Source organism: Apodemus sylvaticus, chromosome 1 (genome assembly GCF_947179515.1).
Source record: "Apodemus sylvaticus chromosome 1, mApoSyl1.1, whole genome shotgun sequence".
Taxonomy (NCBI): Eukaryota; Metazoa; Chordata; class Mammalia; order Rodentia; family Muridae; genus Apodemus; species Apodemus sylvaticus.
Window position 1 is genome coordinate 106,044,639 of NC_067472.1, and position 12,367 is coordinate 106,057,005.

At 47.6% G+C, this 12,367-nt stretch overlaps 1 protein-coding gene across 1 annotated transcript in view; it reads right to left on the reverse strand.

The window, feature by feature from the left end:
* Xrra1 (X-ray radiation resistance associated 1) overlaps positions 1–12,367 on the reverse strand; it is a 64,402-nt gene that overhangs the window by 24,693 nt on the left and 27,342 nt on the right. The window contains exon 8 of the mRNA XM_052157722.1: positions 9,027–9,160. Within this exon, the coding sequence (XP_052013682.1) occupies positions 9,027–9,160 (134 nt within the window). The remainder of the gene's footprint in view (positions 1–9,026; positions 9,161–12,367) is intronic.

Genomic DNA, 12,367 nt, shown 5'->3' on the forward strand with positions numbered 1-12,367 from the left:
ATGATAAACTTTAAAAAATTCTGCATATGGGATAGCTATGGTGTATGTGTCTGTGTATGGGGAGTGACTAAGATGTATATGTGGTCATGTCTGTGTATGGGGGTGGCTATGGCGTATGTGTCTGTGTATGGGGAGTGACTAAGATATATATGTATATGTGGTCATGTCTGTGTATGGGGGTGGCTATGGTGTATGTGTGGTCATGTCTGTGTATGGGGGTGGCTATGGTGTATGTGTGGTCATGTCTGTGTATGGGGGTGGCTATAATGTATGTGTGGTCATGCCTGTGTATGGGGGTGGCTATGGTGTATATGTGGTCATGTCTGTGTATGGGGGTGGCTATGGTGTATATGTGGTCATGTCTGTGTATGGGGGTGGCTATGGTGCATATGTGGTCATGCCTGTGTATGGAGGTGGCTGTGGTGTATATGTGGTCATGTCTGTGTATGGGGGTGGCTATGGTGTATATGTGGTCATGCCTGTGTATGGGGGTGGCTATGGTGTATATGTGGTCATGTCTGTGTATGGGGTAGCTATGGTGTATATGTGGTCATGTCTGTGTATGGGGGTGGCTATGGTGTATATGTGGTCATGTCTGTGTATGGGGTAGCTATGGTGTATATGTGGTTATGTCTGTGTATGGGGGTGGCTATGGTGTATATGTGGTCATGTCTGTGTATGGAGTGGCTATGGTGTATATGTGCTCATGTCTGTGTATGGGGGTGACTATGGTGTATATGTGGTCATGCCTGTGTATGGGGGTGGTTATGGTGCATATGTAATCATGTCTGTGTATAGGGGTAGTGGCTATGGTGTATGTATGATCATGTCTGTGTATAGGGGTGGCTATGGTGTATGTGTGATCATGCTTGTGTATGGGGGTGGTTATGGTGTATGTGTGATCATGTCTGTGTATAGGGGTGGTGGCTATTGTGTATGTGTGATCATGTCTGTGTATGGGGGTGGCTATGGTGTATATGTGGTCATGCCTGCGTATGGGGTGGCTATGGTGTATATGTGGTCATGTCTGTGTATGGGGGTGGCTATGGTGCATATGTGGTCATGTCTGTGTATGGGGGTGGCTATGGTGCATATGTGGTCATGCCTGTGTATGGAGGTGGCTATGGTGCATATGTGGTCATGTCTGTGTATGGGGGTGGCTATGGTGCATATGTGGTCATGCCTGTGTATGGGGGTGGCTATGGTGTATATGTGGTCATGTCTGTGTATGGGGTGGCTATGGTGTATATGTGGTCATGCCTGTGTATGGGGGTGGCTATGGTGTATATGTGGTCATGTCTGTGTATGGGGGTGGCTATGGTGCATATGTGGTCATGCCTGTGTATGGGGGTGGCTATGGTGCATATGTGGTCATGCCTGTGTATGGGGGTGGCTATGGTGTATGTGTGGTCATGCCTGTGTATGGGGGTGGCTATGGTGTATATGTGGTCATGTCTGTGTATGGGGGTGGCTATGGTGCATATGTGGTCATGCCTGTGTATGGGGGTGGCTATGGTGTATGTGTGATCATGCCTCTGTATGGGGGTGGTGGTTATGGTGCATATGTAATCATGTCTGTGTATAGGGGTAGTGGCTATGGTGTATGTATGATCATGTCTGTGTATGGGGGTGGCTATGGTGTATGTGTGATCATGCTTATGTATGGGGGTGGTTATGGTGTATGTGTGATCATGTCTGTGTATAGGGGTGGTGGCTATTGTGTATGTGTGATCATGTCTGTGTATGGGGGTGGCTATGGTGTATGTATGATCATGCTTGTGTATGGGGGTGGTTATGGTGTATGTGTGATCATGTCTGTATATAGGGGTGGTGGCTATGGTGTATGTGTGATCATGTCTGTGTATGGGGGTGGCTATGGTGTATGTGTGATCATGCTTGTGTATGGGGGGTGGTTATGGTGTATGTGTGATCATGTCTGTGTATAGGGGTGGTGGCTATTGTGTATGTGTGATCATGCCTGTGTATAGAGGTGGTGGCTATGGTGTATGTATGATCATGTCTGTGTATAGGGGTGGTGGCTATGGTGTATGTGTGATCATGCCTGTGTATAGAGGTTGTGGCTATGGTGTATGTGTGATCATGTCTATGTATGGGGGTGGCTATGGTGTATGTGTGATCATGTCTGTGTATGGGGTGGCTATGGTGTATGTGTGATCATGTCCGTGTATGGGGGTGGCTATGGTGTATGTGTGATCATGTCTGTGTATGGGGGTGGCTATGGTGTATGTGTGATCATGTCTGTGTATGGGGGGTAGCTATGGTGTATGTGTGATCATGCCTCTGTATGGGGGTGGTGGCTATGGTGTATGTGTGATCATGCCTGTGTATAGAGGTGGTGGCTATGGTGTATGTGTGATCATGCCTGTGTATAGAGGTGGTGGCTATGGTGTATGTGTGATCATGTCTGTGTATAGGGGTGGTGGCTATGGTGTATGTGTGATCATGTCTGTGTATGGGGGTGGCTATGGTGTATGTGTGATCATGCCTGTGTATAGAGGTGGTGGCTATGGTGTATGTGTGATCATGTCTGTGTATGGGGGTGGCTATGGTGTATGTGTGATCATGCCTGTGTATAGGGGTGGCGGCTATGGTGTATGTGTGATCATGTCTGTGTATGGGGGTGGCTATGGTGTATGTGTGATCATGCCTGTGTATAGGGGTGGTGGCTATGGTGTATGTGTGATCATGTCTGTGTATGGGGGTGGCTATGGTGTATGTGTGATCATGTCTGTGTATGGGGGTGGCTATGGTGTATGTGTGATCATGTCTGTGTATGGGGGTGGCTATGGTGTATGTGTGATCATGTCTGTGTATGGGGGGTAGCTATGGTGTATGTGTGATCATGTCTGTGTATGGGGGTGGCTATGGTGTATGTGTGATCATGCCTGTGTATAGAGGTGGTGGCTATGGTGTATGTGTGATCATGTCTGTGTATAGGGGTGGTGGCTATGGTGTATGTGTGATCATGCCTGTGTATAGGGGTGGTGGCTATGGTGTATGTGTGATCATGTCTGTGTATGGGGGTGGCTATGGTGTATGTGTGATCATGTCTGTGTATGGGGGTGGCTATGGTGTATGTGTGATCATGCCTGTGTATAGGGGTGGTGGCTATGGTGTATGTGTGATCATGTCTGTGTATGGAGGTGGCTATGGTGTATGTGTGATCATGCCTGTGTATAGAAGTGGTGGCTATGGTGTATGTGTGATCATGTCTGTGTATGGGGGTGGCTATGGTGTATGTGTGATCATGTCTGTGTATGGGGGTGGCTATGGTGTATGTGTGATCATGTCTGTGTATGGGAGGTAGCTATGGTGTCTGTGTGATCATGCCTCTGTATGGGGGTGGTGGCTATGGTATATGTGTGATCATGCCTGTGTATAGAGGTGGTGGCTATGGTGTATGTGTGATCATGCCTGTATATAGAGGTGGTGGCTATGGTGTATGTGTGATCATGTCTGTGTATAGGGGTGGTGGCTATGGTGTATGTGTGATCATGTCTGTGTATGGGGGTGGCTATGGTGTATGTGTGATCATGCCTGTGTATAGAGGTGGTGGCTATGGTGTATGTGTGATCATGTCTGTGTATAGGGATGGTGGCTATGGTGTATGTGTGATCATGTCTGTGTATGGGGTGGCTATGGTGTATGTGTGATCATGCCTGTGTATAGAGGTGGTGGCTATGGTGTATGTGTGATCATGTCTGTGTATGGGGGTGGCTATGGTGTATGTGTGATCATGCCTGTGTATAGGGGTGGTGGCTATGGTGTATGTGTGATCATGTCTGTGTATGGGGGTGGCTATGGTGTATGTGTGATCATGTCTGTGTATGGGGGTGGCTATGGTGTATGTGTGATCATGTCTGTGTATGGGGGGTAGCTATGGTGTATGTGTGATCATGCCTCTGTATGGGGGTGGTGGCTATGGTGTATGTGTGATCATGCCTGTGTATAGAGGTGGTGGCTATGGTGTATGTGTGATCATGCTTGTGTGTAGAGGTGGTGGCTATGGTGTATGTGTGATCATGTCTGTGTATAGAGGTGGTGGCTATGATGTATGTGTGATCATGCCTGTGTATAGAGGTGGTGGCTATGGTGTATGTGTGATCATGTCTGTGTATGGGGGTGGCTATGGTGTATGTGTGATCATGCCTGTGTATAGGGGTGGTGGCTATGGTGTATGTGTGATCATGCCTGTGTATAGAGGTGGTGGCTATGGTGTATGTGTGATCATGCCTGTGTATAGAGGTGGTGGCTATGGTGTATGTGTGATCATGTCTGTGTATGGGGGTGGCTATGGTGTATGTGTGATAATGTCTGTGTATGGGGGTGGCTATGGTGTATGTGTGATCATGTCTGTGTATGGTGGTAGCTATGGTGTATTGTGATCATGTCTGTGTATGGGGGTAGCTATGGTGTATGTGTGATCATGTCTGTGTATGGTGGTAGCTATGGTGTATTGTGATCATGTCTGTGTATGGTGGTAGCTATGGTGTATGTGTGATCATGCCTGTGTATGGTGGTAGCTATGGTGTATGTGTGATCATGTCTGTGTATGGTGGTAGCTATGGTGTATTGTGATCATGTCTGTGTATGGTGGTAGCTATGGTGTATGTGTGATCATGTCTGTGTATGGGGTGGCTATGGTGTATGTGTGATCATGCCTGTGTAACTGTGTGCATGAGTGTGTGTGGAGAGAGGTCAATACCAGGGCTCTTCCTCTATCACTCTCCACTGTTTTGTGAGATAGGGTCTCTCACTGAGCCTGGAGATCACTGTTTGACAGGCAGGCTGGTCCTGGAATCTGTCTGACTCTATCCCTATCCTAGGGTTTAAAAATCACAGGTAGGTACTCAAGCACATCCCAACGCTTGCCCACTGAGCCGCTCCCTGCCCTACTTTTGGAAATAGGATCCATGTGCCCTAGCTGGCCTCAGATTCACAATGCATCCTTGATTCCCTTGATCCTCTTGCCTCCACTTCCTGGACGCTAGGACTGCAGCTGTGTGCCACTGCAACAGTTGTGTGCCACTGCAACAGCTGTGTGCCACTGCAACAGCTGTGTGCCACTGCAACAGCTGGGTGCCACTGCAACAGCTGGGTGCCACTGCACCGAGTTTATGCTGTGGAGGTTGAGGCCAGGACTTTGTGTACACTAGGCATGGACTTTACCAACTGAGCTAAATGCCTAGTGGGGGCGTGTCAACTGCTTTAGATTTCATGTATAAGTGAGGTCTTGTAGGATTTGTCTGTCTGAGTCTGGGGAAAGCATCATTTAAGGTCAGTTCCCAGGAAGTCTGGGGCATATGGCTAAGATTCCTGTGGGGCTAGTCCAGCCGTGCCACTGTCTCTTCTCCATCAGCCCACAGCTAAAGTCTCAGGAACAGGAGTGCGGGGATGTGTCTACTGTACTCGTAAATTATCTTGTATATGGTATGGCTCTACACAGCAGTAAAGCTTGGCGCAATGCACCTGGCTGTCCATTGGCTTGCCTGGAGAGTAGGCAGTGAATAGTAAAAGGCTGGTGAGAGAGAGAGAGAGAGAGAGAGAGAGAGAGAGAGAGAGAGAGAGAGAGAGCGAGAGAGAGCTGTTAGCAGGGTGGTGGAGTGATCTTTGAATGAACTTCCAGAATAGGTGGGGGTTTGAAGGCTAGTCCTGCCCTCTGTGGATATGTCCTCTGTGGATATATACATGGCAGCAATCTCAGTGACCAGATGGACAAGGTGACCTAATTCTGTGAATGTCAGGTGGCCAACTGGTCTCACAGCAGGGAGGAAGACTGTGTACTTCCCCTCTTCAAAGCACAGCTGCGCAGCATCTGCCAACAGCAGAGGTCACTGCTGAGCGGCAAAGGGCGATCTTTCCTGGAGACTGGCTGTGATGCATCCTTTCCTTCAAAAAGGAGCACTGTGTCTATTAAAGAGATCCCACACAGTTTGGGACACAGATTCACCTTCTCTGCCACAGTGTTCTACAGCTGGAACTGCAATATTATTACAATGATACTGTGTTGACTGTGTATTGACCTAAATACACAGTCAAAGATGGTATAATCTTTGTTTCTGTGCGAAGTCTTGAGTTACTGTCTAGGGTGCTTTCATATCCGTCTCTGGCCACATCCTGCCTTAACACTTCCTATAGTGCAGGTTTAGAGGTAAAGTTCATTTCGCTTTTGCTTATCTCGGGGTCCTAGGAGCTGGAGTCACAGGCTGTTGTAAGCTTTTGGATGTGTGTGCTGGGAATCCAAGCTGGGCTCTCTGGAAGAGTAGTATACACTCAGCCATGCCTCCAGTCCCTGAATGACAGCTCTGCTGGACACACAACTCTTGGTTGACTTTTTTTCTTTAGCACTCTGAATAGGTAGACTTCTGCCTTCCAGCTCCCATCTTACTGCAGGCTGATAATCTTACTGAGACCCTCACATATGACGCATCATTTCTCTTGTACTGGTTTCAAATTCCTCTCTATCTTCAACATTGACTGTGGTGTGTCCGTGTGTGTACGTGACATCCACCAAGCTTCACGGATGTTCATATTCACATAAACTTGGGAAGTTTGGGGTCACTATTTCTTCAAATAATCTCTCCCTCCCTCCCTTCCCTGTGTTCCATGACTGATATAACCAAGTCTCTCTGCTTATCATTACTGCTGCCGGAAGTGGAAGGAAGTTCTGTCACTTAGGAGTTTTAAAGGAGCCCTTATCTCTAGAAGCACATACTGAATATTTATACATGAAAAATGAACCTGCTTATTCATTTGGGAGTAGATTCATTTATAGCTGGGTACATTTTTCTCAAGAATAATCTATACTGGGGTATGATAGGGGTATAGCTATTAACGAGTTGACAACAATCTTACAACTGTCAGATGCTAACTACTGGGTGGAGGGAACATGGGAACTCATTTTCCCATCTACTCTCCTTGTGTTAATTATTTTGTCTGCTGCTGTGATGAACACACGTGGAGAGCAACTTACAGGGAAGAATCGTTTATTTTGGTTATTGGTTTCAGTTTTAGTCCTTGACCGCCTTGATTCTGGGCCTGCAGTGAGATGGAATGCCAAGCTCATGGAGGGCAGGAATCAGAGAAAGACAAGCACTGGAGAAGTACAAGACGCCCCAAGGGCCTGTCCCAGGAAATGATTTCCTGTAACTGGGCCTCAATTCCTAAAGTCCTGGCGACTCCCAGAACAGTGCCATCAGCTGGGGGCCTAGCCTTTAGTATATGAGCCGTCTGAGAGGATACTGGATACTCCGACCACACCTTTACTTTTATACACTTCTGAAATTTTCCATACCAAAATACCAAAATACCAAAAGTATTGTGATTAGAAAGGATTCACTTGCTCTGAACCCAAGTCATTTTTATAAGAGCAACAAGGGCTTCTAACTGCTGAACCAACTGCCAGTCCTCTTTAGTTTTTATGAGAGGTAAGGACTCACTATGTAACCCAGGTTGACCTTTAACTCCCATGGTCCTCCAGCCTCAGCCTCTCATACTGGTATTCTAAGCACATGCCGCACTAGTGGTTCAAAAATACCCTTTTTGTATAAGTTGGTTTGAACTAAATTTGTGGCATCCAGCTTGGAAACATAACCCTAAGCAAAGAAACCCTAAATGCAATGATTGCTATTATCCCAACCACCTGGAGCAGCTAACGGCTATCATCATCGTCTTCATCACCCGACCTTTCAGCACAGCGAGGAGCATCATCACCAGGACCGTCACCATCAATGTCTCATTGGTCAGTATCAACTGACTACATAGCATACGAAAAGCACCAGGTCCTTGTCTAGTTGCTGCCGATCAGAGATGCGTGAGACAGTGCTCAAGCTCTGAGAGCACCCCTGACCCGCGTGGAGGGGCCAGATGTACCGGCCATCTACCCACCTTCTATAAAGATACACGTTTAGGTGGCCCAGGTCTCAACAGACTAGCCAAGCACTCGACTAACTACAGAAACATCCAGTTCACCTGACAGAGTCGAGAGGAAATAGGATAGGAGCTGCTTTGGAAAATGATCAGCCTATGTGAGAAGCCACCATGATGACTAAGTTCTGCCTCTAGAGTCAAAAAACCATGGCTCTGTAAGAAACTAGTTTTCTAAACTTGGGAAAGTTACTTAACTTGTATCTAACTCAATTTCCTCATCTGAAAAATGGGATGATAACCTACCTCATAACACTGTCAGGAGGATTAGAGTGTGAAGAACAGTGTCCGGCACACAGTCAACACTACTCATGTGTTATTATTCAGAAAAGAAAGCCAGTACATGGTAGACGACATGGCCTCAACAAAAGTGCAGGATGGAAACGTACAAAGGTTATTTAGAGACCAGCAAGTAGACTTAAGGAACTGAGGCAAGAGCAGCTAGCAAGAGCAATACCCACAGCCTACAAAAGAGCAGAAGCAGGGAGAATGGCTTTGCAAATGTGTGTGTGTGTGTGTGTGTGTGTGTGTGTGTCTGCATGCAAGCACATGCATGCACATGTATGTGTTCCTGTATGGGCATGTGTGTCCATGTATGTTTGTGCATGTTTTGAGATAGGGTCTTATTATGCAGCCTTGGCTAGCTAGAAGTTGCTATGTAGACCAGCAGGCTACAACTCACAGATATTGGCCTGCTTCAACCTACTGAGGGCTGAGCTTAAAAGCCTGCCTCATCATGTCCAGTTCCAATCTCTCTTAAGCCAAGATTTGAATCAAGTGGTTTTGACTCTAGATGCAGAACTTGCGGTCATCATGGTGGATTCTCACATAGGCTGATCATATTCAAGGCCAGCGCCTAGCCTACTTCCTCTCTTCTCCAACCATCAGGTGAACACACAGGAAGGCACCCATTGGAGAATTCCTGGGAGGGCAAGTAGGCACATTCTCTCCTTGGGCACTCAAAGCTGTCTTTATAGAACTTCTAAGAAGAGCTGCTCGGAGCTATTCCCTTGAGGTCAGGACTCGGGCAAAGACTCCTGGGGGGACACATGGGACAAACTCAGGGATGTAGAACTTACTGTTCTTTGACAGCCATGTTGGGTGGCAGAGAGGTGAGCCCGTTGCCTGTGAGGAGCAGCACACGGAGATGTGGCAGAATCCCCAAGTCGCAGATGGCCTCCTCAGTCAGGCTATTGAAGGATAGGTCCAAGAACTACCATGCAAAACAAAAGACGGGATAACAGAAGCAACAGAAGCATGACAATGATGCCCAGACATGAGGAGGGAGCTGGCTCTGCTCCCTTCCCTCCTTACTTCCAGGTACCCATCACCCACAGGATGGTGTCTTGGGTTTGACATACACGGCCTGTTGGAGTCAGGCTCCCTCCTCTCTGTCTTAGCTGCCTCTGTGCATCTTTTTGCAGACTCCTCCCCTTTCCCTACCTGTCCTGCCAGTCCCCCTCTACATGTTTCCACTAGAAGAATGTCCCTCTCTGATCACTGGAATCCCAGCCCCAGAAGCCAGCTCACAGTTGCCTCCATAGAAAATATTCTCCAACTCTTGGTAGGGTGAACTATCTCCCTCCTCTGACTTTATCTGCTTTATTTAAACTATCTTAGGATATTTATTCAAGTCTGCAGGGTCTTGAGATAGCTGGAGAGGTATAAGAAACAGGTGTGCCATGTACTTTGTCTGGCACACAGTGGAGGATTGGAGGGTAAGCCCTGTGAGGTCAGGAACCATATCACTGCAGCATGGTAGCGGTGTAACTGATCACAGGCCCTGGCACAAGCAGACTCGTTATAAAAGTGAACTTAAATGAATTAGCTTAAAAGAACAATGAGTCCATATGGTCACTCCATCATCAGCTGCTGCCCCCTTCTGCTGCCCCCTTCTGCTGTGTCATTGTCTTCTTCTTCCTCCTCTTCTTATTCCTCTTCCCCAACCCCCTCTTTCTTTCACCATCACCACCATCACCATCATCATCACCATCACCACAACTTCTTCATCCATTATCCCCATACTGAAGGCTTATTTTGTTCTTGTCCTCTGGGAAGTTCCTGTTTTCTTTGGTTACAAACTATGTCCATCTGCTAAGAAGGGATGCCGTTGGACTCTCAGCCTTTGTCAGAGAAGCTTCTTTCATAGTGAACAGACTCACAGCTGATCCAAGTGCAGAGAATAGGTGACTGTGTAGCACCCTAAATGTCCCCTCCTAAATGTCCCTAAATGTTCCCTCCTAAATGTCCCCTCCTGCAAGGCTCAGGGGCCATCACGGAAGAGAGGGTGGGAAGATTTTAAGAAACAAAGGTTGGGGAGGAACGTGGTAAAACTGTCTTCTGAGATGCCAAGGATGGTGCACTCATGACGTCACTGTAGTCGTGGCTACCCAAACAAGACTGGGCTCATCAATATCTTATCAGAGAAGGAAAGGCTCATGGGGCTCGCCTGTCTCTGAAGGGCCACTGGTAGCTACAGCGGCAGGGGCGGGGTGTTACTTTCTTCAGTGATGATATGCTGTCCATGTTCTGATAAATAACCTCCCACCTATGCTCCTAGGGACAACCCAGAAGGTCTCCCACACAAAGGTCAGAAAAGTAGGAGGGGTCTTGGGAAAAAGGGTTTTGGCAGGAAGGAAAGGGGTGGAAACGGGGCACTAGGAGTGGACAGGATTAAAGTTCATTATATACATACATGAAATAGTCAAAAGATAAGCAAAATGTAAAACAAAGAAGTGATACTGCTGGGATTCATGTCTAGACACACACAGCCACAAAGGCAGTGACAGTCGGGTCTGCCAGAATGTCATGGTAGGCTTCACAGAGAGGCCTCGAGTGAGGCGTCCCCAGAGCCAGCTGGTAAAGGCAAAGAAAACCCAACTGAGAAAGGCGTGAGTTGGGAGGTAGCTGCCTTGTTCTGAGATCGGCAAAGGGTCTGGGTACCAGGGAAACTTGTGGCGGCAGAGGAGAGGTTTGATAAGACTGGCCAGGACATGAGGGGCTCCAAGCAACAGAAGGAAAGACAGGACTTGAGGTGCACAGACCAGAGCCGTCTCACTCAGCTGGAGCAAGGAGAGGGGCAAGGCCTGGGAAAAACACAGGCAAAGATGGGGAAACCCTTGTCTTTCATACTCGTGTGTGGACTGCCAGGACCTATGATTTACCTCCCCTCCTTGTGTCTCTCCTGTTTCCCCTCAACCTATCCCTCAGACAGCAGCCAGGAGGCGTTTTCTAAAATATGGCCCTGACCACAGCATGCTCCAACTTGGTGCTTCCTATTCCATAAGTCAGTTTTAGCTCCTTAGCAAGGTGTCCAAGGTCTGTCCAGAGCCCCACTCTCCACCTATCCACACCCAGTGGATCCAATGAAACTCAAGCTCAAGAGTTGGTGAACCAAAGCCAACAAGCCAAAGCCAGCCTGACACTCCTTTGTAGCTAGTGAGCTAACAATGATCCTTACACTTAAAATAAAAATAAAAATATGAGGCCAGGATATATAGTGTATGTGTCTATAATCCCAGAACTCAGGAGGCAGAGGCAGGGGGATCTCAATGAGTCTAAGACTGCCTGGTCTACAGAGTGAGTTTCAGGACAGCCAGGGCTACCCAGAGAAACCCTGTCTCAAAATAAATTAGTTAAAAAGGAATAGTGTGCCCCAACTGGCAATGAGAAGTTCACATTTCAACATCTTGCTTGTTTGTCTCCTGTCTGGAGCCATCTAGGAGAGGATAAAGCTAGCAGGGACTTTCCTGAAGTGCCTTTCCTCCTCCCCCCCCCCCCTCCTGCTGCTGCAGGCCTCCATACTGTCTGCGGTTCTTTCCTCTCACCAAAGGAAGACGAATTGTGACAGCCACAGCTAATAATGAGCATATGGACCCAAAGTTTGACATACTTAATTTCTTGTTTCTTACACACACACACACACACACACACACACACACACACACACACACACACAGTAGGATTCAAATTTGCTTTCCATGAGGGGTAGCTCAAAGAAATAAACAGTTGTAGGATCACAGGCTGCAGAATGTTAGAGCCAGTCCAGATTTTACAAAGGGTGAAACTTTATCCTCAAGGGCAAGTTGTTTGGACAAGGCCTTGGGCCAGCAAAGGGCCAGCAGGACAAAGGTGAGACTGCCTTCTGGCTGACAGGGCTGGGGTCCTGCTGGATGGTTTTGAGATTTGTAAACACAAAAATCAAATCACAACAAAGCTAAGTTTTCCAAAACTGACTCTGGAGGAATTCTACTCTGGGCTGCTCCCCTTGGGGCAGGCTCTCTGACAGACAAGGACAGAAGATTCCTAGCCTGGCTGCTGGAGCTGGCTGAGTCACGTTGCGTTTTATTACACATCAAAGTATTCATTACTAGGAGATGCAAATTCAGGACATTTGACATGTTTATCTTTTTCCCTAGGG